The 26,178-nt window shown below is 36.6% G+C and overlaps 1 protein-coding gene across 1 annotated transcript in view; it reads left to right on the forward strand.

Annotated features, from left to right (window-relative positions):
- LOC148778308 (histone deacetylase 9-like) overlaps positions 1-7,803 on the forward strand; it is a 189,405-nt gene extending 181,602 nt beyond the window's left edge. Inside the window, exon 8 of the mRNA XM_088833608.1 lies at positions 5,147-7,803. Coding sequence (XP_088689734.1) covers positions 5,147-5,186 — 40 coding nt within the window. The 3' untranslated portion in view covers positions 5,187-7,803. The remainder of the gene's footprint in view (positions 1-5,146) is intronic.
- The last annotated feature ends 18,375 nt before the right edge of the window (positions 7,804-26,178 follow it).

Raw genomic sequence — 26,178 nt, forward strand, 5'->3', positions numbered from 1 at the left:
AGGTTTTGTTTTACAGTTATTCGAGACTTTCCTGTATCTCCACCTCACCTAATTGCAAATGGAATTAAACCCATATACTGAAGATTCATCTCTCCCTTTCATCCATCTCTTACCACAACTGTGTTTCTGTTAATCAAGGTAAACTTAGTGTCTGTCCATAGAAGATAAAAGTGGAGAGCCCCCACATTTCCAGAGTACCAAAAACAGACATTTAGTGGTCATCTCTAACCAGTTCACTTTCTAAGTGTTTAATGAAGATGATGTTAACTTAAAAGAATATGTAGACATGTAACAGGGATTAAGTAACGATAATACTGTGTCCACTGAGAGCTATGAATATGAGAACACCCAGAGACAGCAGATCAGAGATGATTATTTCAGTTTTAAAGAGACCATGATTTACAGGTAAATTTTAGAAAATGGCAGAGCTGGGACCTCAACACATGGCATCTGCCTTGAAATTCAGGATATTTTCCAACTTGCTATGCTACTGATACTACTACTGTGTTTCAAGACACAGAGATTTGGCTGGTTGTGTGTATCCATTTCATTAGAATGTAAATTACTTTCCCCAAAGTGGTTAATATAAAATGACTTTGAAGAGAGGATAGTGAAGAGAAGTATCTTGATGGCAAGCTTTTTATAGTGTACCTCAAAGTCTTCACGTTTTAACAGAAGCAGCTTCATTCTGCAGTGAATGGTCTGGACTGAAGATGCTTTGCTCACCTCCTCAGAGTCTAGGCTGAATGTCTGGAGAACTCACAGATCTTCCACCCAAGGCAGACATGTGCTCTTTACTTCTTTGACCCCTGAGACATTCTCTACTCACCACAGTCTCTGAAATTCCTGCTGCATTTAAGTGCGAGATGTGGGGGAATGATCATGTTTGTGTGGCTTTGGGTTAGAAGTAGGAAAATTCAGATGGAGGGATTATTGTCACTAAGGTGACAGAAGAACTGAGCCTCTGTTCCCCCCACCCACAACAGAGGTCAATAATTAGACTGCTCTCCATGAACAGAAAGAGCCCTGGGAGAGCTTAGGTGTCCACCTTAGAAACAGCCGCAACAGAGTAGAACAAAAAACCTGAGAATAATCCGACAAAAGAGCTTCCTTTTGTCTGTGTCATCCCATCCTCCAGGCTGGCATTGCTCAGCACCAGGAAGAAGTTTCCCTCACCAACAAAGGGAGAACAGGGTGACTGGCTTCCCCAGCTTTATAGGACACTGCAGAAAGACCCACTTCAGTTTCACTTCACCCAGAGATCAGCAAAGCTGAGATGTATGAGGTGACTAGGAACAGGGAAGGAGGGCAGGGGGACTACCAGTATCAAGTCCTGCAGTGGGAGCAACCATGGTTTCCAGGTACTTGCTCTACAAGGAGCCCAGCTGCTTCCACCATGGAAGAAACTAGTGCCCAGTACAGCCACTTTCAACTCCCTGAAGATTTCTCTGCTGAGGTTTGCCCCTCACTGGTTTTCACCTCCATGGTCATCAATTGCCTGAGTTCCTCCTTGCTCCCTGGGACCCTTACCAGTGGCCAGCCCCAGCCTCTGTGGCTGCACAAGTGAGGGTGCCAACCTGTGCACATCCACGCTGTCAGCCTGCCCCCATTACCAGCCTTCACTGCTGCGTGTGCATCTAGCAACCTGCAATCAAGGACATCCGTGCTGACAGCCAAGGCCCCCACAAACGCCTCTGGGCTTTCAGCATTCAGCCCCGTCTCTTGTTACTGGCCTGAATCTCAACTTCTGCTCGCTCCTCCAGCTGTGTACCTGCACACCCCTCCAGCTGTGTACCTGCACACCCCAGCCGGGCTTGCATCACAAACCTCTACAGCCATACTCACCCCTGTGGTGAGACCCTTCATCCATGGTAGTGAGTGGGATGATGTATCCAAAGTGCTGAAAGGAAAAAAAAAACAAACAAACTGCCAACCAGAAGACTTTACCTGCCAAAGTTGTCCATAGAAATTAAGGGGAGATAGACTTTCCTGTGGAGAAGGCAATGACACCCCACTCCAGTACTCTTGCCTGGAAAATCCCATGGACAGAGGAGCCTGGTGGCCTGCCGTCTATGGGGTTGCACAGAGTCGGACACGACTGAAGCAACTTAGCAGCAGCAGCAGACTTTCCCAAACAAAAAGAAGATAGTTGAGATAGTTCATCACCACAAGACTTTTCTTTCAAGAAGTGCTGAAAAAGAGTTATTCACACTGAAAAGATAGTACAGTAATTACTAACATGAAAACATACGAAAATATCCAACACACTGGTGAAGCTAAGTATATAGTCAGATTCAGAATACTCTAATACTATAATATGGTGATGTGTTAAACACAACTCTATTTAAAGGCTAAAGTACAAAAATATTTTAAATAGCTATAGTAATTTATTAATGGATACACAATATCAAAAAAGTATAAATCATGACATCAAAAACAAACTAGAGAGAGGAGGAGTGAAAGTATATGTTTTATATGCAATCGAAGTTATTAACAGGTTAAAATTAGACTGTTTTATCTATAAAATGTTTCAAGTAAGCCTCAGGTTAACCTCAAAGCAAGAACCTAAAGAGAAAGGAATTAAAGCATACCACTATGGAAAAATCATCAATTTTAAAGGAAAGCATCAAGAAAGGAAAAAAATAAAGTACAAAATGGCAAGAAAACTGTATGGTGGTAGTAAATTATTAACTATGAATAATTATTTTAAATGTAAATGGCTCAAAGTGAAAGGACCTCTGTACTCCAATGTTCATTGCAGTGGTTATTTAAAATAGCCAAGATAAGAAAATGTATACATAGAATATTATTCAGCCATAAAAAGTGGTTCAACATGGGTGAAACTTGAGAGCATTATGCTAAGTGATATCAGACAGAGAAAAATAAATGCTGTATGATCGCACTTATATATGAAATCAAAGAAACACTGAACTCTGTATGAGGTGATGGATATTACCTTAACTACTGTGGTAATAATTTCACTATATATGTCAATCAAACTGTCGTGCTGTACACCTTAAAACTTACACAGTGAGCTATGTCAATTAAACTGGAAGAAAATGTTAAACTCATAGAAAGAGTAGACTGAAAGTTACCAAGGGCTGGGAGATAAGGGAAATGGGACAATGCTGGTCAGAATGTGGAAGCTTCCAGGTATAAGATGTCTAACTGCTGGGGATCTGATATACAGAATGATGACTTATAGCTAACAATGTTATATTGTACACTCACAATTTGCTATGAGAATATTCTTAAATGTTCTCACCATAGCAACAAAAATGGTAATTATAGGAGGTGAAGGCTGTATTATTATGGTAAACATTTCATAATATATATGTGTATCAAATCATCACATTGCCTTAAACTTGTAATCAACAAACTGTGTATCTCAATAAAGCTTGGAAATAATACAAAAGTTCAGTCTCTATTGGAGTATCTGATTTGAGGATTATATTACCTATATAATCTATGTATTCTCAAATGTAAATATGTTCACATGCTTATGAATAAATTAGCTTACTTAACTGTTTTCCTTAATTTAAAATTTTTCTTCTGGGAATGCTGCTAATTTTACTTTGGAAAGATTTTACTATAGGATGACTTATGACTCATTTAAAAACCCTTTACATTATATAGCAGCTCTAAACACTTTCTCACAACCTGCTTATCCAATATACTCTTGGACAGGCTATAACTTTTCTAAGAATTTTTCTAAGTATTCCACATAGACTCATTTGGATATCCTTTTTAAATAATAATGAATACCTAACATTTCTCATTCTTTTGTGGATACATTAAAATCTTTTACTGTTCCATGGATAAAAACTTTCAGTGTTTTAAATTTATTTTTAAAATGCTAAACTAAAATGGCAGCTACTTTATTGATACATATAGAAATATTTTTTTTCTTTATATGTTTAAAACAACACACCTATATTGTTCATTTGCCTTCATTAACAAACATTCTAATATGAAAGTAATGCATTACAGAATATTGGCAATTAGATAAACAGTGTGAAAAAGAAAATTAAAGCCACCTACCTGTTATTCCACCATCAGGAGAGAACTGTCATCCAATTATTGTGTTTCCTTATGGTGTCACAGGCATAACTGCTCAATACAATTTTATGCTTATGTCAGATGATGAAGGGACAAATCCAAGGTATTAAGTAACTACTGTCACATAGTGTACATTGTTCAGAAGTCAATTTTACTTCATTTTTTAACCTTCACTGATTTTGCAAGGAACATCTTTTTTTTCCTCAGGGTTTTAAACCTAAAACCACAGCCTCTCAGAAGTATAGTAACAACATTTGCAGTTGCAGAATTAGCAAATTGCAGAGCTCAGACTCATACTCAGTTCTCCCGACATCTCAGACCCCAACATTCTTCCCCCAGCAACACAGCTCCGTCATGTATTTGGATTCCGGCTACAGTTTGTCCTTTTGACTAAATTAAAAATCATTCTAAAGGTTTGCCTTGAAACACCCTCAGAGTGTTAGTAAATTAAGGCTAAATCTCAAGTATAAATTTTCAAGCAATTAGTTTTGGTTTTGCCGGAGCAGAACACCCCACAGATGATGCCGAATACAAACTATTTACACACTACGATAGTGCATTTCTTGTAAAAACGTTGGGTCTGTAGCAGCGATTTGCTAATCAAATTCAGAATTTGATTTGAAATGCCTCCGGCAGGCAGCCAATCCAGTTATGAAAGAACAGAAGCAAAAACCAGAACCCTGGTGAGTCTCCCCCAGAAGCTAGCTAGGTCTTTTGCTCTCGTTAGCAAACTGGTTCCATAGGAAATCACTGCAATTGCTCCTAAAATAAAATATCATTAATTTTTTCAATAAATTATTGAACTGTACGAGACACAAAACATGTACATTTTGGAATCTAGAGTTATAAAATATTCTGACATGTTTTAATATAAACAGGAACATTTCCAATGATTGCTTGGATCGAAAATGTTTTTCCACTTGACATTTGTTTATACTTCCTAGGAAAGAAACTCTATTTATGGATAACTGAATAACACAAATAAACATCAGAGAGAGCTGAAAAATCAACTTTGATTATGCATGAAAATCTACAATGTCATTGTGTACTCTTATGCTGTATTCTGATTGCCTGTTTATTTTTACAGAACTGCTGGTGAGCCTATGGAAGAGGAGCCAGCCTTGTGAAGTGCCAAGTCCTCCCCAGCCCCCACCCCCGATATTTCCTGTGTGACATCATTGTGTATCCCCCCACCACCCCAGAACCTTCAGACATGTCTTGTCTGCTGCCTGGGTGGCACAGATTCGATGGAACATAAACACTGGGCACAAAATTCTGAACAGCAGCTTCACTTGTTCTTTGGATGGACTTGAAAGGGCATTAAAGATTCCTTAAAAGTAACCGCTGTGATTCTAAAGTTACAGTAAACCACGATTGGAAGAAACTGCTTCCAGCATGCTTTTAATATGCTGGGTAACCCACTCCCAGGCCCAAAGTATGAACTAGAAACATGCAACACAGCATTAGATACTGTTAATTACAGATGCTATGACAGCCAGTGAAATTTTGGGCAAAACCTGAGAAATACTCATTCCTGACATTCTGATCAGTTTTTTATTGGGTAATTTTTTGTCAGACAGTCTTAAATTGTTTACAAGATTTGCTTTCAGCTATGAACGGATAGCAATTCCCGACAGATCACGGGGTTTGTTTTGTTTTGCTCTGTTTGTTTTTGGCCTTTGTTTTAACACATGGTTCAACTCTTGCTAGTAAGAGTCCAACATGGAGGAACTGAGATGAGGCTTTTTTCAGGGGAATAAAACATGCAGTATCTCAAAGTCCAGTGGCAAAGGAACATCACACATTGTGTGTAATTTTTTGAGAAGTCATGCCGCTTGCCTAACATCCCTCTCTGAGTTCTGACACAGAAACTTTGTAGTTCATTTGGGATGATGGCTCCCCCTTCCCCCCACTGTACATCCCTTGCTCTGAGGACAGTATCTCTGAGCATATGTTCCATGGAGTATTTTCTCTGTCTTTTGAAAAAGTGTGTGTCTTTTCAAAGGCCATCTTAACTTGTTCCAAATCTATCAAGAACTTCTCTTAGTCTTCTGTCACTTCCTTTCTTCTTGCCTTTCATCCTTCCTTCCAAATAAAACAGAAAAGGTGAGGATTACCCACAATCTCCCTAATTACTCAGAAGCTTTGTGAACTTAATTTTTTTGTTTACTTCCCAGGTTAAAACAGTTGCTTAGTCTCATGTATTCTTTTAGCTGTAAAACCACTGAGGGTAAATATGGTTTAAGCAATGTTACTGAATTTTCCAGATCTTTGAAATGTGTTAATGAAGGCATTATTTGAAGTCACCTAGAATTGAGTTAACCTTGAAATTGTGCCTTCATGTGAAAAAAACACAATACAAACTTAACCTTTACACATGTTGCCTTAGTGTCAAAGGCGAAAAATAAAGGACATTTATTTCTGAGATTAAAAGCAACTTCTTAAATATAAGGTTATCCCCCCTCCCCTTATTCTATTTCAATGTATAACTCAAACACCTAAAGACACTGATGTAGAATACCTTGCAGTATTTAATATCTGACGATGCTTTCAAAAGAGTTGATGTTTTTTATATATTTTCCTAACTCAAAGGATATATTAAAGCCATAAGTGAAGATTGTCATGCTTTTATTCAAAAATCTGAAAGAAACCTTAATTAAAACAAGGTTTTAGGGAAGGCCATGATATGAAAGATATGGAACAATATGGTTTTAGTTAAAGAGGACTCCAACCTGTAAATCAAAGATGAAAGATTTCACTCAAGTAGAATTATATAACTCCCTTTTGTTATACAGTCAGACCATATTTTTCATGCATTTGGTTTTCTTAGGATTACCATTTTAATTTTAAAGACTTTTATTACATATACAAAAATGGCTCGATACTTGGTTTAACATCTTAGAAATTTGAGACACTCTTTGAAATAGGAAATCTGAAATGGAATGTAACTCAGTATTAGTTAAAAATTACTTTCATTGCATAAGGGTAAGGTCAATCTAGATTCACAATAGTAATGAATTTTTTTTCATGATATTTTTAGAGAAATTCATGCCAATCATATTTGCTAGCTCTTGCTATTTTTGCTGTAATTGCTTGAGGAGATTTACTTAAAGAAACCAAAGGCTTAAAAAAAAAAAAGCACATTCCCCCTCCCTTTAAAAGGGAAAGCTATATCATATTGTAATTGGAAACATAATTGTGACTTTTTAAAATCAACTTTGTAATTACAAATCTCTATTATTCCTCTCAATCCTGCCAGATATTTTTTTTAGACTTTGAATAAGAAAATGAAATGGTATAATGCAAACATACTAATTTACTGAAGTTTCCTACAATAATTTTACCTTAAACATTACGCACAGTCATCAGTCTGATAAAGCCAAATCACCAGCACATCGCCATGGTTTTTAAGATTTAAAACCTTAAACATTAATGAGTTAATCACACATCCTTCCACGTGATACAGTACCCGGTTGGTTGCAGTTAGAGTCTTTAGGATACACAGAGAGGCAGATAAACTATGGAGAGGATTAATCACAGCTGAATGTAGTTCTAAGACCCGAATGCCAGTGCTCTTTGATTGTACCATTACAAGATAGCGTGTAGTCCTCAGGAACAGAATGGAGGCTTTTGGAGAATATCAGTACTTCTTTTGAAATAGAACAGCATTTTTAAATACAGGTAGTTTCACTTGGTATAGTTTTCCTTCACTTATACTTTTCATTTTTATTGCTCACAAGAATTCCCAGTAAGAGGCTGTTAGAAAAACTCTTCTGTAAGCATTATCAATAATATGTCTCTTTCTATTCACTGCTTCGAAGGGTAATTACATAGGCTTTCTCACAATCTTATAACTACTCATATATGAGGAATAAAAGTAAATGTTTTTGCGAAATCTACTAGTAAACAATATAAGTAGTGTAATAAGATTTGATAATAGGTACAAAATGAAAATGTAAGAAAATCTCAATTATATAGTATAATCTGGGGTTATATATTAAACTGAAATCCAGTTTTATTAAATAATAAGTAAAATGAAATGGAACTCAAATGATAATAGAGGCTATTTAATCATTGCTTAGTAGGTGAAAACATTCTGAGATGAAATATTTTTAAATATTTTAACAAATTTACAACATCAATACTTTGGCCACCTGATGTGAAGAGCTGACTCATTGGAAAAGACCCTGATGCTGGGAAAGACTGACAGCTGGAGAAGGGAAAACAACATGAGATGGTTGGATGGGATCACTGGATCAACGGCTATCAGTCTGAGCAAACTGCGGGAGATAGGGAAGGACAGGGAAACCTGGATGCTGCAGGCCATGGGATCACAGAGAGTCAGACATGACAGCAACTGAACAACAATGACATCAATAGTGGAGACAAAAGTCAGCTTTTGGAGAAAACCGATCCTTATGAAAAAACTACTGTAAGTCACATTTCCGTGATCAGTTGTAGAAACTGAAATCATGCCTTCAGTTTTGACTATAAACCTTTGCAAAATTCTCCCACACCTCTCACTGGCAACATGGTAGATTTGAAAGCAGGACAGCTCCTCACATAAAGATTTCAGAAACTAAAAGACTGGTCTTCGCCAACAATTCAGTACCATTTTATTTCAGAACGATTTCCCCAAAGCTTTGTGGATTTATTAGGAATCTTTGAAGATTCCATATGGATATAAAATGATCATTTGGAAGTTCTCCTGGGAGAAAATTTCTCTCCAATCAGCATTTTCATACTTATTTTTTATCCTAGCATTTATGTTTAGGACAATTTAAATATTATTTTTTTACTATTTATCTTTAGAAAGTTTACTCTGTCTCAGTGGAAGTATTAAATGCCTAATAGCCACAAAACAAACCAAAGTTTCCTGTCTTAAAAGTGATTCATTCTGAGCTGGAAATAATCACTTTGTCATGAGTTTGACATTGTCATTTCTAGCAGCATCTATATTCTTTTCGTGATTCAGGAATGAAATCACTTCACTTACTGAGTAAATTTTTTTAAAAAATATAGTATTAGGAAACAACACAACTGTTGAACCATTCCATAGGAGGGCATTTTCATCTCCAAAAGAAATTAAAACCAGATGGTGTACGCTAAGAAATGAAGGCATTTTGTTGTCTTCAAAATTGATCATCAGCATGGTCATGATCATCAAATATGTCCTGTGTTCCCAAAGGACACAATTATATTTTGGTCTCCAGCACCATTTTGTACTTTTTACTGCCTTTTGAATGAAGTATTATGAGTACTACATCACTTTCATCAACACCCTCACTAAAATACATAAGTGCCTGCATGTGGCTTCTTTTCCTGGTCATATTTACATTGAAAATCTTACCTTTTGCCTCCTAACAGCTTGTTTTTACGCCATCAAATGCTTTGTGAAGCACAGCATGATTGTCATGTGACCAGAGTATAAAGTTTTTAGATGAACATGGTATACTCACAAAGGCCTACAGAACTTGATTTCTCCAAATCAACTGTAGTTTGTTTTACCTGTGGTACACCTGGCAGGTTTTATGTAATTGTTTATGCAACAACTGAGTCAAAGTTATTGATATTCTGGAAATCGCTAGGTCAGACAAGTGAACCTTACACTTTTGATCTGGGGCTGCTTCTGCTTCACCTCAATGATAGGGTAACAGGGTTGTAATAATTTCTCAAACCATTTTAATTCTCAAACTGGAACATTTAGCAAATATGTGGTAAATTCACCATACAGTGCCAATCTTTCTAACCAATAATTTCCTTTCCACCTCTCCCCTCCTTCCCTTGTCCAACTGCCAATACCAAATTGCCACATCGAAACTATCAGAATAATTTCTTAAATCTGGTTCCTCAGTAGAAGCAACCTTGGCAACTTATTTCCTATGACGTCACTAGGTAGTGCCATTTTATAATATATAAACACTGTAGTACATACTCTGTTTTATCTTTCTCTTCAAGAACCACTAGACTTAGTGCTATTCTCAATAGATTAATCAAGTGACTGTGTTTTGATCTACAGCTTTGGACCTGTCATTTGTTTCATTAACACAGAAGTTTTCTTTTTGTCTCAAACGCAGTTTCCACCGTCCTTGGTACTACCTAATTGTGTTGTGCTAGTTATCACACAGAGAAGATTGTACACAGACTTTTCTTATCTTTTAGATGATGTTTTATGAGTCAAACCCACAAGCATAAACTCCAACCTGAAGAAAAAAATGACAAAGGAGAAATTTTAAATCAATATAATTTGGAAGTAAGATATTTACAGACTATTCAAAGAAATCCAATTCTTTTGTTTCTGTTTGGGCCTTAGGCATGTTAGAAGCAAATAATTGCAACATCAAGTAAGGAGGGTCAAATGTTTTGTGGAACATTGTAGTCATGCTCTTTAGGCTTCAACGTGGTGCCCTTTTTTGGAGTTGGCATTTTATGACATTTGGTTAGAGATCTTGCAACGATTTTTGACTACTGCTTTTATTAAAACAGTAGAATAGTTTGTTTTTTGTGTTTTGTTTTGTATTTTATATAGGAATTAAGAACTCTAAAATCTGAGGAGGAATGGCACTTCCTTGGGTATGCAAAGACTGTTTTTAGATTAAAAATCTTCATATGCTCTTCCTAAACTATAAGATTCCTAAACTCTTTCTGGGTAAGCAGTGTCAATGTCCAGCTCCACAGTTGGGTGATATTTAATTGTCTTTTCAGTGGTGACTGGGCATAAACAGACATGCTGTTAACAGTGAGTGGTCATTCTGTAGATTATAGCCTCGGCAGTTTGTGTAATTTGAAAGCAAATATCCTGATATTTTAAAATAAGGTGGGCAGAGCAGGCAGGAAACCAAAACTTGTCACTCTCGTGATTAAACACGGACCAGGCTTGTTGATATGTATGCCAGTCAATCTGGAGTTTCTGGCTTGGTGTAAAATTGAGATGTCTTTTATATCATGGTCTGCTATCTGTTTCTGTAATAAGATCAGTTTGTTGTCTTCTGTGCACCAGTGGTTTTGCCCTTAATTTTTTCGGCTCGCATTCACTAAAATCTGTCATCCAGAACTGCTGAGAAAAATACATGTTGCCAAACTTTTCTTAAAATTGTGCTGCCAGTGATGTTTTCCCAGATGTGAAAAATAATTATCTAATAAAGGATTAATACCTAATAACAATAACATTGTTGAATATGCTCATGGACTATTCACCTTCTTTCTGATTCCTTTTCTTTTGTATTTGAAAATACTGAATGGAAAAGCCAATGGCGTGTTCCAGATTATTGTTGATGATGTTAATGTCATGATTCTCCTTCAAAGAATATGAAAGCTCTCCTTTTTGTCTTGTGTTTTCTACTGAACTAGACCTTCCTCTAGTTGTAGAGTAAATAAAACCTATTTGAAATAAAAGTGTTCTTATTTTTCTACCTCTATAGTACCTACAATTAGACTCTGAATACTAGCTATTTAACAAATATTTGTTGACTATTACTAATTATAAATTATGTGCCATATAGCTGCTCCACTTTCAAAAAGATAAAATGTCATTTGCAAGTAAATTCCCTTTATAATAATGTGAGAATTCACCAAAGAAGAAAAAGTAAATTAAAACGGAGTTGCTGTTTGTAAGTTTCTGGTCAGGGTAAATAATAATATTGATAGCTGACAATGATTAAGCACCAACTATGTGCCTGTTGGCTTCCCCAGTGGCTCAGTCATTAAAGAATCCCCCTACAATACAGGAGACCACCTGCAATAGAGGAGTTGTGGGTTCGATCCCTGGGTCAGGAAGATCCCCTGGAGAAGGAAATGGCAACCCATTCCAATACCCTTGCCTGGGAAATCCCATGGACAGAGGAGCCTGGAGGGCTACAGTCCATGGGGTCACAAGCATTGGACCCAACTTAGCAACTAAACTACTACTACTACGTGCCTGTTAGTCTACTGAGCACTGTACCAAAATTATATTATCCATCACATGACCTCCACATCATGTATTACTCCCATTTACAGATGAGAGCATGGAGCAAGGAAAAGGCTACTTGTTTACTTGTCCATTGACAAGAAGAAGATTAAATCCTTACCTGTGTCTGTTTAGCTCCAAACACTGTCCTCCCTCCAAATAGCAAACATCGTATGTCAAAGATGGCATACTGAAAGCATTAAGTATAAAGCTATGAGTAACCAAAGTACATCATGAGAAATGCTGGGCTGGAAGAAGCACAAGCTGGAATCAAGATTGCTGGGAGAAATATCAATAACCTCAGATATACAGATGACACCACCCTTATGGCAGAAAGTGAAGAGGAACTAAAAAGCCTCTTGATGAAAGTGAAAGAGGAGAGTGAAAAAGTTGGCTTAAATTAGCTCAACATTCAGAAAATTAAGATCATGGATCTGGTCCCATCACTTTATGGGAAATGAAGAAACAGTGGAAACTGTTCAGACTTTATTTTTTGGGGCTCCAAAATCACTGCAGATGGGGATTGCAGCCATGAAATTAAAAGACACTTACTCCTTGGAAGGAAAGTTATGACCAACCTAGACAGCATATTAAAAAGCAGAGACATTACTTTGCCAACCAAGGTCCGTCTAGTCAAGGCTATGGTTTATCCATTGGTCATGTTTGTATGTGAGAGTTGGACTGTGAAGAAAGCTGATCACTGAAGAATTGATGCTTTTGAACTGTGGTGCTGGAGAAGACTCTTGAGAGTCCCTTGGACTGCAAGGAGATCCAACCGGTCCATTCTAAAGGAGCTCAGTCCTGGGTGTTCATTGGAAGGACTGATGCTAAAGCTGAAACTCCAATACTTTGGCCACCTCATGCGAAGATTTGACTCACTGGAAAAGACTCTAATGCTGAGAGGGATTGGGGGCAGGAGGAGAAGGGGATGACGGAGGATGAGATGGCTGGATGGCATCACCGACTCGATGGACATGAGGTTGAGTGAACTCTGGGAGTTGGTGATGGACAGGGAGGCCTGGCATGGTGCAATTCATGGGGTTGCAAAGAGTCAGACACAACTGAGCGACTGAACTGAACTGAAGTACAAGTTACAAAACATTTTTTTCCCCTCCCTATTACAACATCTTTCTTTAATCTGGTCAAGAACTCTAAGAGGTCTTTGGTATACGTGTTCCCAAAACTCTTGAAATCTATTCCAACACCAATACTTATTTTTGTATTTTATAACCCCCTGCAATGCTTAACAGCCTAAAACATAACTGTTTCCAGTGGACAATGGTTTGGGTTCCTTCTGGGAAAAGATAGTAATATTTTGTCTAACAAAGTAAACTTGAGATGGAGTGGGTGGGTAGAGTCAGTTTCAATGGTACAACACCTTTGGTTTAATCAGATTTGTCAAATGGCAAATGTTACTTCATGGTTCTTTAAGTTTTTGCAGTGAAATGATAGCAATTGAAAAATTGGAGTATAAGTAAAAACTAAAAATGAATGTTGTAGTTTTTTTTTAAGTGATTTGTAAATAAAATTGGAATCTAAAGAATTTCTTCTCCTACCTAACACTTTTAGAGTTAGGTCAAAATATTTCCAAATATTATAGTTACTGCTTTACTTTGTATATTAATATCAATTTCTGTGATTTTCCCAGGTGACCACAAATGGATGATTCACCACATATCCTAATAAGTACTTCAGAGAAAATGTATAACTCTTCTTTCAGATGTCCTAAAAATAGGGAAACAAGAGTCAGTGAAGGAGATGAATGAATTCCCTTTTTAAAATGTTTTTAAAAATCTGGAAATCTTGCATTTATGTTAGATCAACTCAAATTTAAAGTTGTTAGTATGTCTAGAAAAGCCACTATTAATTCTGTATTCAAAACATATATAGTACATTTAAATTCTTATATAGCCCCACATATATTCTTTGTTTTTCCCCCAAAAAGATTTAAAAATTTAAAATGTGATAGTGTATATCAATTTAATGAGTAGTTAAAATACTTTTAATTATATATTTATGAATATCCTTAATTGTATATGAAGACTTTATATCCATGTTAAATGTGGTTGTTTCTTTCAAGAATGTATATTTGTAGTACATTACTTTATTTTTCTCTTTGTTAAACATTTGTCTTGTTTCATTCTTAAATAATATTTATTAAAAACTTACCTTGTGTTCCTATTTAAATCTCAAAACATTATTGTGAGGGGAATAAATTAGTAGATGAGGAAACTGAGAATCACATGCCAGAAAAAAGCCCATTTACTGCTACATGACTGAGCGACTTCACTTTCACTTTTCACTTTCACACATTGGAGAAGGAAATGGCAACCCACTCCAGTGTTCTTGCCTAGAGAATCCCAGGGACGGGGGAGCCTGGTGGGCTGCCGTCTATGGGGTCACACAGAGTCGGACACAACTGAAGCGACTCAGCAGCAGTAGCAGCAAACTGTTTTATCCAATGTAATCAACATTCACTGAATGCTTAGTGTGTCACATACATTCTTGTAATATCATTGAGAAGAGCAAGAAAATTGGTGATACAACTAAAAGAATAAAAAGAAATGAAAAATTCATTAAATCTCCCTCCCTTATACTGCAAAAGCAGTTTTACCAGAGGTTTGAGTTTAGAATTGTATGATATGAAGGCTTTAAAAAGTGTGACCTGTTTTTTTTTTTCTCCACAGAATTGTAACACAGAGGCAGACACAGAACACATACAAGAAGAATTTGTTGTCTAAATTACATATAATTATATTCACAGGAAGATTTGGGCAAAAAATCTATCAAGAGAGTAGATATCATTTAGGGTGTTTGGTAATGTCCCTTTCATCACTAATGTCTACTACCCTTAATGTCAACATTCAATTAAAAGTACCTAATGTTGAGAATTACAAAGTAGATTAAATTTTTAGACATCCTAAAATTCCCTTAAGAAATTGCTTTCTGAATTGCAGTCATTTGCATTTCTCTAATTTCTTTTTTTAAAAAAATCAGTTAATTATAATTTCTGGTACATCAAGTCCCAGATAATCAAGTTCTTCAATAACCATTTCTGCTTTATTTCATTTGCCCTTTAATGAAACATAATTTTTAACCTCTTTTACTTTCAAAGCACTGATCTTAAGCAGTAGTTTCAGTTCTTTCATCAGAACCCAAACTCTGATAGACTATAACATCCTCATCAGACAGAATGTATTTATAAGGGGTTTCTGTGCCATTAAAATTATTCTGCCATTTTGAAGTTATAATTTCCCCAGTTTAAAATTCGGCCCATACTTAACTAAATGCATTCTAACTTCTTTTTATGATTATACATATGTTCATCTCTTCCAAGAAACTATTAGATTAAACCCAGCAGTTCCACACAGCCATACACACTGCTTTGCAATTGGTGAATATTTATAAAAGAGTTGCTAGATGCTATGAGATAGTTCCTTCTTGTCACTACTCTTTTTAAGCACAATGGAAAGTGAATGGAAAAGTATATGGAACTCTATACTATAATCTGTGTTGCAAAATCATTCTCCTCTCTGTTGAGATCAAGTTGAGTCAGGTGTTCAGAGCTTTAAAAACAGACCTTTAAAAGCAGGCAAATATATGGCAAAACCAATACAATAATGTAAAGTAATTAGCCTCCAATTAAAATAAATAAAAAACAGAAAAAAAAAGCAAGCAAATGTATAAATCTTGTTTACTCTACAGAAATTCAAACTGGGTTGATGTATTTCCAGAGTATTCCCAGAGAAGATAATGAAAATGTTTCAAAGTTTAACGTTCTACTTCTGTTCTTTTAGGGAAGCTATGCATAATGTTTCTATTATTTAGTGATTACTCACATTATTGACTTAACTTAAACTGAATTATCTTAGTCATACATCTCTATTTTCCATTTTCAGAATGAGTCTTAAATTACATTGATTCTACTTTATGTCTCATTATTGTCTAGTATTTAGTTTCACCTTGTTTTAAACATTAAATTTATTTAAAACAATTGTTATATATCAGATTATTAATATTTTCCATTTATAACAATAATAGTAGTGTTTCATCATGTTGGTCAACTTCTTTTCACAATAATTTTGCTTGTACCCAATTTCTTTCTTCTTTCAGGTTTGTAGTGATTAACTTCCTCTTCCCCTGTTTAAAATGTTTTCTTTTGGCTTCACTCTTAAATGATATGTTGGCTAGATATAGTATTCTATGTTGCATGGTGACAGCATCATTTTATTGTATTCCTGCTTCTACTTTCACTATCAGTATGTCCTGAATTGCCTAATTATCATTCCTTTGAAAGGAATCTATTTTTCTCTCTCTCTAGATCTTTTAAGATCTTCTCTATGAGTAGGTATGATTTTTGTGTTTATGCTACCAAGGTACTTATGATGTTTTTCAAATCTGAAAATAATAATTTTTCATCTATTTTGGGTATTCTAAGTTATTTATAATTGGTAACAGCTCTCCCTATCTTCTATTGCCTTCTTCATTCTTGTTTAATGTAACTCTTAATAGATATATTGATAGGCCTCACTCTATACTTTCTGTCCATGAACTTGCCTTTTACATTTTTCATTGCATTTTCTTTTTATTCTTCCTTCTGCATAATTTGCTCAATACTTTTCAGGTCTAATTTAATGCATTTCTATACTATGAATTTTAACTTTCAAAGACTACACTATTCATTTTCTAAAATGGATTCACTTATTTTTCAATATTCCTCTATTGGTGTCTTATTTTCTTATTGCTTTATACTTCTTGTTTTACATTTTAATCATCTTCTACACATTTAGTGTATGATGTCTCTCAGAGTTCTCTATGGGCTTGAGTACTCAAGCACTGCTTATATAGTTTATTTACTCTTATGAAAAAAATCATGTGAATTCATTTTTGGTAGGCTTTTACCTGTGGGAATTCCATATTATCTTAATTGAGGACATACCAATCTTGAGCATTATTTTATTTTCTTCTGGCAGGGATCCTATAAGTTTTACTACTTAGAACTATTTTGCTGCTAATTTTGCTACTTATGGGTTCTTTGACCATCTAACTGGTGTCAACTTAAATCACGAATCTATGTGCAGGCTTACCACTTCTCAGGATAAACTTTCTTTCCCATCCAGTATCCACAAAAGGTTACCAGCTTCCTTGTCATTCTGTTGTCAATGGGCAGATTTTTCTCTTATTTCGGTCTTCCTTGCCACTTGGGGGGCAGTCTTTTAAGGATCTTAGGTTAATTGTAAACATGGGTGTACAGGACAGGTTTCACAGTTCCAATTCTCTACCTCAGGAAGTTCCAAATATTCATCTCCTATCTCTATATAGGTACTAAAACACAAACCTTTGGGTTCCCTGTTGTGGCAACTCCTCACAACCCCATCCCAAGCAAATGGCAGCATTAACTCTCCCACCTTTATGAGAGAGGTTTGGCAGCCTAACTGGTCCTTCACACTGACAGCATTAGCAGTGGTGTCAGGCTCATTCTATGAAATGAGAGAATCAGATATCTAATCTGTGTGGTTCCCGTTAGCTCTGATATTCTGTGAATTATTCATATGACTGAAATTTATACTTTAATTTGTGAAACTGTTGGTCATTTCACTGCTTAAGAGAACTCTTCATTCTGGGTAATGAATAGCCATTACCGTAAGAGTTATTCACAAACCAAAATCATGAAAGGGTTTGCCAGCTTCTTCAAGAAAGAAAACAAAGAAGCATATAGGCCATTGGCAGAGATGTGACTACTCTTAGTCATTTGATGTGTCTTGTATCCTCTGAAAACTACCTCTGACAATGCAGTGCTGGTAGTTCTTTCTTTGGGCGTGTATGCTTAATCTCACTGTTGGCAACAAATGAAGAGGAAGAAAGAGTAGTGAGTTCCACTTGTTTAAACCTTAGAAGTGAGGATAGGGTTGCATGGGCATTATTTTCTTCTCTCTTCAAACATGACAGGGAAACAGATACCCATCACATGTCAGCGACTGAAGGATTTGGGCTAATGCTTGGCAGGAACATACATAGCTGAGGTTTCATTTCTTTGCTCTCTAGTATGTACTGTGGCCATGTTAAAGTTCAGGCTTCACATTCCTTTCTGGTGAAAAAGAGATTTAATGAATATGCTACATGTTCTTCTAGATGCTAAATGGCATGCATCTTCCTCTCGTTCCCTTTTTTGAATACCTTGGGTATCCTATCCATGGGTATCTTTCCAACTAAAAAGTACTTACAGAGAATGAAGAGAAATCACTGCTGTGGGACAAAAACATTTTCCCTCAAAAAAGAATGTACAAGCACACAAAAAAGATGTGGGATTTTTATGAATCACATCCTGTAATTTTTCACTTTTTTCCAGCTACCTCCTTCTTAGAACAGAATCCAAGAAAACCAAAGAAAACTATTTGTGCTGTGAGCAAAAATTTTGCCAAATTGAATTACATAATTCATCCAGCAGATTTGATGAGTTCCTGGATGCAATTTGCAAATTTGCATTTTGGGCACAAGGAAATAATGTATTTGTTATATGTTAAAAAATATATACTTGTTATAATACTATATTTTGTAACTGCTCAAGAATGTCTCTGTATATAGGTATAGTATATATACTTAAGCATGAAATAGCTATTTATCATATATGCTTCAGGATATTTGACAGTGAACATAGTGAACTATGGAATCAAGTTCATGAATTATTATAAATTTAGAGTTTTTATCAAATTATGATATTAAAATATTAAATATATTCATTAAATATGATTGATCAACTTTCAAAACACCCAGGTAAACCAATATACTCACTTTTACATATCATACTTGGATTCACTATGCATTATCCCTTATTTTTCAAAATAAACATTCTCTATAAAGATGTAATGGAGAAGGAAATGGCAACCCACTCCAGTGCCCTTGCCTGGAGAATTCCATGGACAGAGGAGCCTGGCAGGCTACAGTCTATGGGGTTGCAAGAGTTGGACACAACTGAGTGACTGAGAACAGCACACAGGACATAAAGATGTAAGGACTAGGAAGCTTCAGGCCCTCATTTCCCTACAGAATTTCCAAATAAATAATCACATGCTGATTAACTGTGTAGGAGCTTTGGAAACTAGCTAAAAATCTATAGCTGCCAAGGAAAAGTCACATTCAAGATGGCAGGAAATTTCCTGGGGCTTTTTCTCACATTTGCCCTATTCTTTCCATGTCCTGGCACCAAGGACAAAAGGAAGTGACTTGTCTTTGTTTGCTCAGGTTTCTAAAAAAAAAAGAGTACCATGGACTACTTGACTTAGAAAACAGACATTTATTTTTCACAGATCTGAAGGCTGGGACTTCTGATATGTCAGGTTACCAGCATGGTTGGGTTTTAGTGAAGGCCATCTTTCTGACTTGAAGATGGCTGCTGTAGTCTCATATGGTGGATAAAGGAAGTACTGATGTCTCTTCCTTGTCTTATAATGGAATTTATGCTATCATGGGCACTCACCATATGATATCATGTAAACTTAACTATATCCCAAAGGGCCCACCCTCTAATACCATCACAGTAGGGGATTAGGATTTCAACATTTGAACTGAGTGGAAGGGAAGCCTACACAAGACCCTGGACCAACCTCATCCACCAGGGGCAGACATAGAAGCAAAAGGAACCACTCCCCTAAAGCATGCAGAAAAGAGACCACAAACACAGTAATTTAGACAAAATGAGGTGACAAGAGAAATATGTTTCAGATGGAGGACCAAGATAAAAACCTACAAGGTCAAATAAATGAGGAAATAGGCAATCTACCTGAAAAAGAGTTCAGAGTTATGATAGTAAAGATGATCCAAGTCTCAGAAACACAATGTAAGCACAGATTGACAAAATGTAAGAAGTGCTTAGCAAAGACCTAAAAGAATTAAAGAATAAACTGTGATGAACAAAATAATAACTGAAATTATACTTATACACTGGAAAAAAATCAATAGAACCTAAGGCAGAAGAACAGGTAGTAAACAGGAAGATAGAATGGTAGAAATGAGGACAGTCTCAGAGATTTTGGGGACGACATTAAATGCACCAACATTCATATTATAGGGGTCCAGAAAAAGAGAAAGAGAAAGGGTCTGAGAAAATATTTGAAATGATTATAGTTGAAAAGTTTCCTAATATGGGAAAGGAAATAATCACCCAAATCCAGGAAGCACAGGAAGTCTCATATAGGATAAACTCAAGGATAAACACACCAAGACAAACACTAATCAAACTAACAAATATTAAATACAAAGAAAAAATGAAAGCAGCAAGGGAAAAGCAAAAAACAGCATACAAGGGAATCTTCATTCAGTTCAGTTCAGTCGCTCAGTTGTGACCGACTCTTTGCAACCCCATGAATCACAGCTCACCAGGCCTCCCTGTCTATCACCAACTCCCGGAGTTCATTCAAACTCACCTCCAACGAGTCTGTGACGCCATCCAGCCATCTCATTCTCTGTCGTCTCCTTCTCCTCCCGCCCCCAATCCCTCCCAGCATCAGAATCTTTTCCAGTGAGTCAACTCTTCACATGAGGTGGCCAAAGTATTGCAGTTTCAGCTTTAGCATCAGTCCTTCCAATGAACACCCAGGATCGATCTCCTTTAGAATGGACATGAGTTTGATAAGATGGCTGGATGGCATCACCGACTCGATGGATACGAGTTTGAGTAGACTCCGGGAGTTGGTGATGGACAGGGAAGCCTGGCATGCTGCCATTCATGGGGTCGCAAAGAGTCAGACACAACTGAACTGAACTGGACTTCAGACTATAATATAAAGCTACATTCATCAAAACAGTGTCATACGGGCACAAAAACAGGAGTATAGATCAATGAAACAAGGTAGAAAGCCCAGAGATAAGCCCATGCAATTATGGACACCTATTCTATGACAAAGAAGGCAAGAATATACAATGGAAAAAACAGATTCTCCAGTAAGTGGTGCTGGGAACACTGAATAGCTACAAGTAAAAGAATGAAATAGAAGACTCAGTAACATGACACAAAAATAAACTCAAAATTGACTAAAGACCTAAATGTAAGGCAAGACACTATAAAACTCTTTGAGGAAAACAGGAAAAATACCCTTTGAAATAAATCACAGCAAGATCTTTTTTGATCCACCTCCTAGAATAAGGAAAATAAAAACAAACAAATGAGACCTAATTAAGTTTAAAAGCTTTTGTGCACCAAAGGAAACCATAAACAAGATAAAAAGAAAACTCTCAAAATGGGAGGAAATATCTGTAAACAAAGCAACTGACAAAAGATTAATTTCCAAAATACACGAACAACTCATGCAGCTCAATATCAAAACAAACAAACAACCCAATCAAAAAATAAGCAGATCTAAATAGACATTTCTCCAAAGAAGACAAAGAGATGGCCAAGAGGTACAGGAAATGATGCTCAATATCACAATTATTAGAAAAATGCAAATCAAAACTCTAATGCAGTATCCCCTCACACTAGTCAGAATGGCCATCATAAAAAAAATCTACAAACAATAAATGCTGGAGCAATAGTGGAGGAAAGTGAACCCTCTTGAACTTCTGGATGGAAATTAAAATGATACAGCCACTAAGGAAAACAGTATGGAAAGTCCTTAAAAAACTAAAAGTAGACCTATGATATGACCCAGCTATCTCACTCCAGGCATATACACGGAAAAAACATAACTCAAAAAGATACATGTAACCTATGTTCACTGCAGCACTATTTATGATAGCCAGATAATGGAAAAAATCTAAATGTCCACTGACAGATGAATGGAAAAAGATGTGGTACATATATATAATAGACTATTTCTCAGCCATATAAAAGAACAAAATAATGCTATTTACAGCAACACATATGGACCTAGAAGTTGTCATACTGAGTGAAGACAGTCAGAGAAAGACAAATATCATATGATATTGCTTAAATATCAATATCTATCTACAAAACCTTCTAGAACCAGCACCAAAAAATAGACGTCCCTTTCATCATAGGTGACTGGAATGCAAAAGTAAGGAATCAAGAGGTAACTGGAGTAACAGGCAAGTTTGGCCTTGGAGTGCAAAATGAAGCAGGGCAAAGGCTAACAGAGTTGTGCCAAGAGAATGCACTGGTCACAGCAAACACCCTCTTCCAACAAAACAAAAGATGATTCTACATGTGAGCATCATCAGAGTGTCAATACTGAAATCAGATTGATTATATTCTTTGCAGTCTAAGATGGATAAGCTCTATACAGTCAGCAAAACCAAGACCTGGGGCTGACTGTGGCTCAGATCATGAACTCCTAATTGCAATATACAGACTTGAAGAAAGTAGGGAAAACCACTAGGCCATTCAGGTATGATCTAAATTAAATTCCTTATACAGTGGAAGTAACAAGTAGATTCAAGAGATTAGATCTGATAGACAATGCTTGAAGAACTATGGATAAAGGTTCAAAACACTGAACAGGATGCAGTGATCAAAACACACCCAAGAAAAAGAAATGCAACAAGGCAAAATGGTTGGCTAAAGAGGCCTTACAAGTAGCTGAGAAAAGAAAAGTGAAAGGCAAAGGATAGAAGGAAAGATTCACCAATCTGAATAAAGACTTCCAGAGAATAGCAAGGAAAGATAAGAAAGTCTTCGAAAGTGAATAATGCAAAGAAATAGAGGAAAACAATAGAATGGAAAAGACTAGGGATCTTTTCAAGAAAATTAGAGCTACCAAGGAACATTTCATGCAAAGATGGGCACAATAAAGAACAGAAATTGAATGTACCTAACAGAAGCAGAAGATACTAAGAAGAGGTGGCAAGAATAAATACACAGAAGAACTGGATATAAAGGTCTTAATGACCTGGACAACCATGATAGTGTAGTCACTAACTTAGAGCCAGACATCCTGGAGTGCAAAGTCAAGTGTCCCTTCAGAAGCATCACTACGAGGAAAGCTAGTGGAGGTGATGGAATTTTAGCTGAGCTATTTCAGATTTTAAAAGATGATGATGTTAAAGTGCTGCACTCAATATGCCAACAAATTTGGAAAACTCAGCAGTGGACACAGGACTAGAAAAGATCAATTTTCATTCCAATCCCAAAGAAGGGCAATGTCAAAGAATGTTCAAACTACTGCACAACTGCACTCATTTCACATGCTAACAAAGTAATGCTTAAAATCCTTCAAGCTACGCTTTAACAGTACATGAACTGAGAACTTCCAGGTGTTCAAGTTGGATTTAGAAAGGCAGAGGAACCACAGAGAAAATTGCCAACATTTGTTGGATCAAAGAAAAAGCAACAGATTTCCAGAAAAACATCTATTTCTGCATCACTGACTATGCTAAAGCCTTTGACTATGCGGATCACAAGAAACTCTGGAAAATATAGATGGAAATACCAGACCACTTTACCTGCCTCCTCAGAAACCTGTATGCAGATCAAGAAGCAACAGTTAGAACTGGACATGGAAAAACAGACTGGTTCCAAGTTGGGAAAGGAGTATGTCAAGGGTGTATATTGTTAGCCTGCTTATTTAACTTATAATCAGAGCACATCATATGAAATGCTGGGCTGGATGAACTAGAAGCTGTAATCAAGAATGCAGGGAGAAATAATCAATAACCTCAGGTATGCAGATGACACCACCCTAATGACAGAAAGCAAAGAGGAACTAAAGAGCCTCTTGATGAAGGTAAAAGAGGAAAGCGAAAAGGCTGGTTTAAAACTCAACATTCAAAAAACTAAGATCATGGTATCTGGTCCCATCACTTCAAGGCAAATAGATGGGGGAAAAAATGGAAACACTGACGAACTTTATTTTCTTGGTTTCCAAAATCACTGTGGATGGTGACTCTGGTTATGAAATTAAAAGACGCTTGCTCTTTGGAAGAAAAGCTATAAAAAAAATCCTGTTAAAAAGCAGAGGCATCATTTTGCAGACAATGGTCCATATAGTCAAATCTATGGTTTTTCCTGTAGTCATGTACAGATGTGAAAATTGGACCATAAAGAAAGCTGAGCACCAAAAAATTAATGCTTTCGAATTGTAGTGCTGGAGAAGACTCTTCAGAGTTCCTTGGACAGCAAGGAGATCAAACCAGTCAATCATAAAGGAAATCTACCCTGACTATTCATTGGAAGGACTGATGCTGAACCTCTAATACTTTAGCCACCTGAAAGGAAGAGCCAACTCATTGAAAAAGATCCTGATGCTGGGAAAGATTGAAGGCAGGAGGAGAAGGGGAAGACAGTGGATGAGATGGTTGGATGGCATCACCAACTCAATGGACATGAATTTGAGCAACCTCCAGGGGATCGTGAAGGACAGAGAAGCCTGAAATGCTGCAGTTCATAGGGTAGAAAAGGGTTAGACATGACTGAGCAACTGAACAACAACACTGCTTATATGGGAATCTAAAGAAATAGTACAAATGTACTTATTTACAAAACAGAAATACAGCCACAGATGTAGAAAACAATCTTATGGTTACAGGCAGCCAGCATGGGCTGCGGGGTTGGGGGGGTGGGGGTGGTGGGAGGGTGAAGGGAGGAGGAATAATCTGAGAGATTGGAATTGATGTATACATACTACTATATATAAAATAATTAATGAGAACCTACTGTATAGCACAGGGAACTCTACTCAAAACTATGTAATGCTGTGTAAGGGAAAGAAGCTTAAAAAGAGTGGATATATGTATATATATAGTTGATTTACCTTGCCATAAACCTGAAACATTATAAATCAACTATACTCCAATAATTTTTTTTTAATCCTAAAAGACTTAGCAGGGGACTCAGAACCATACATAATTCCAAACTGCCTTTTCCCTGATTTTGGAAATCACTGTAAGTTTTCAAAAGGATATTAAAGATTTCTTTTTTAAATAGCAGCAGGACATTTCCTTCCAAAAAGTTATACTGAACTTGATAGAAAAATATTCCAACATCTGAAAACAGTGTCTCTTTAACCATATTACTGAGAGGCATTCAGTTCAGTTCAGTTCAGTCTCTCAGTCGTGTCCGACTCTCCGCAACCCCATGAATCACAGCACGCCAGGCCTCCCTGTCCATCACCAACTCCCAGAGTTCACTCAAACTCATGTCCACAGAGTCAGCGATGCCATCCAGCGATCTCATTCTCTGTCGTCCCCTTCTCCTCCCGCCCCCAACATTTCCCAGCATCAGAGTCTTTTCCAGTGAGTCAACTCGTCACATGAGGTGGCCAAAGTATTGCAGTTTCAGCTTTAGCATCAGTCCTTCCAATGAACACCCAGGATCGATCTCCCTAGAATGGACTTGTTGGATCTCCTTACGGTACAAGGGACTCTCAAAAGTCTTCTCCAACACCACATAATCACAAATAACTTTGTCCAATATACACTTTCCTGTCTATATATTTCTAACTTCCTAAAAGGATTCTTCTCTAGAGAATATTCTGTGTTTGTGCCATTAATTTTGATATAAAAGTGGAAGTTGATCAGTCATGTCTGACTCTTTGCAATCCCATGGAATTCTCCAGGCCAGAATACTGCAGTGGGTAGCTGTTCCCTTCTCCAGGGGATCTTTATAACCCAGGGATCAAACCCAGGTCTCCTGCATTGCAGCCAGATTCTTTACCAGCTGAGCCACCAGGGAAGACCAAGAATACTGGAGTGGGCAGCCTATTCCTTCTCCAGCAGATCTTCCTGACCCAGGAATTGAACTGGGGTCTCCTGTATGGCAGGCAGATTCTTTACCAGCTGAATTTTGATGTATAAACCTCTACTAATCAAAATAATAATTTATAAATGCAGCTGTCATTTATTAGATACCTACTATGTACTGAAAGCTAAGAATTACAATATGGAGATTGCTTTTACAGTAAGGATTCAATTATTGATTTGAAGAGTGCTGGGCACATAGATGTTCAATGGATACTTAAAGCGTTGCATCCAAAATTAGGCTTATCACTGAACAGGTTCTATTTAAGAATCTATGGGATTTGTCATTTATTTATTTGCTTGTATTTAAACAAAAAATTTATCTAAATACCAATTCAACCTATGTTTTATGTACATTTAATTTATAACTAAATGGTAGACACAATCTATTCATAAATGAGAAACTGTATTTAATTGTGAACATATGAACAGGTTTGTCTTAGCTTGAGCTGCCATAACAGAATACATAGATTGGGTGGCAT

Source organism: Moschus berezovskii, chromosome 3, assembly GCF_049115385.1.
Source record: "Moschus berezovskii isolate FMDL1 chromosome 3, NW_MosBer_1.0, whole genome shotgun sequence".
NCBI classification, from domain to species: Eukaryota; Metazoa; Chordata; class Mammalia; order Artiodactyla; family Moschidae; genus Moschus; species Moschus berezovskii.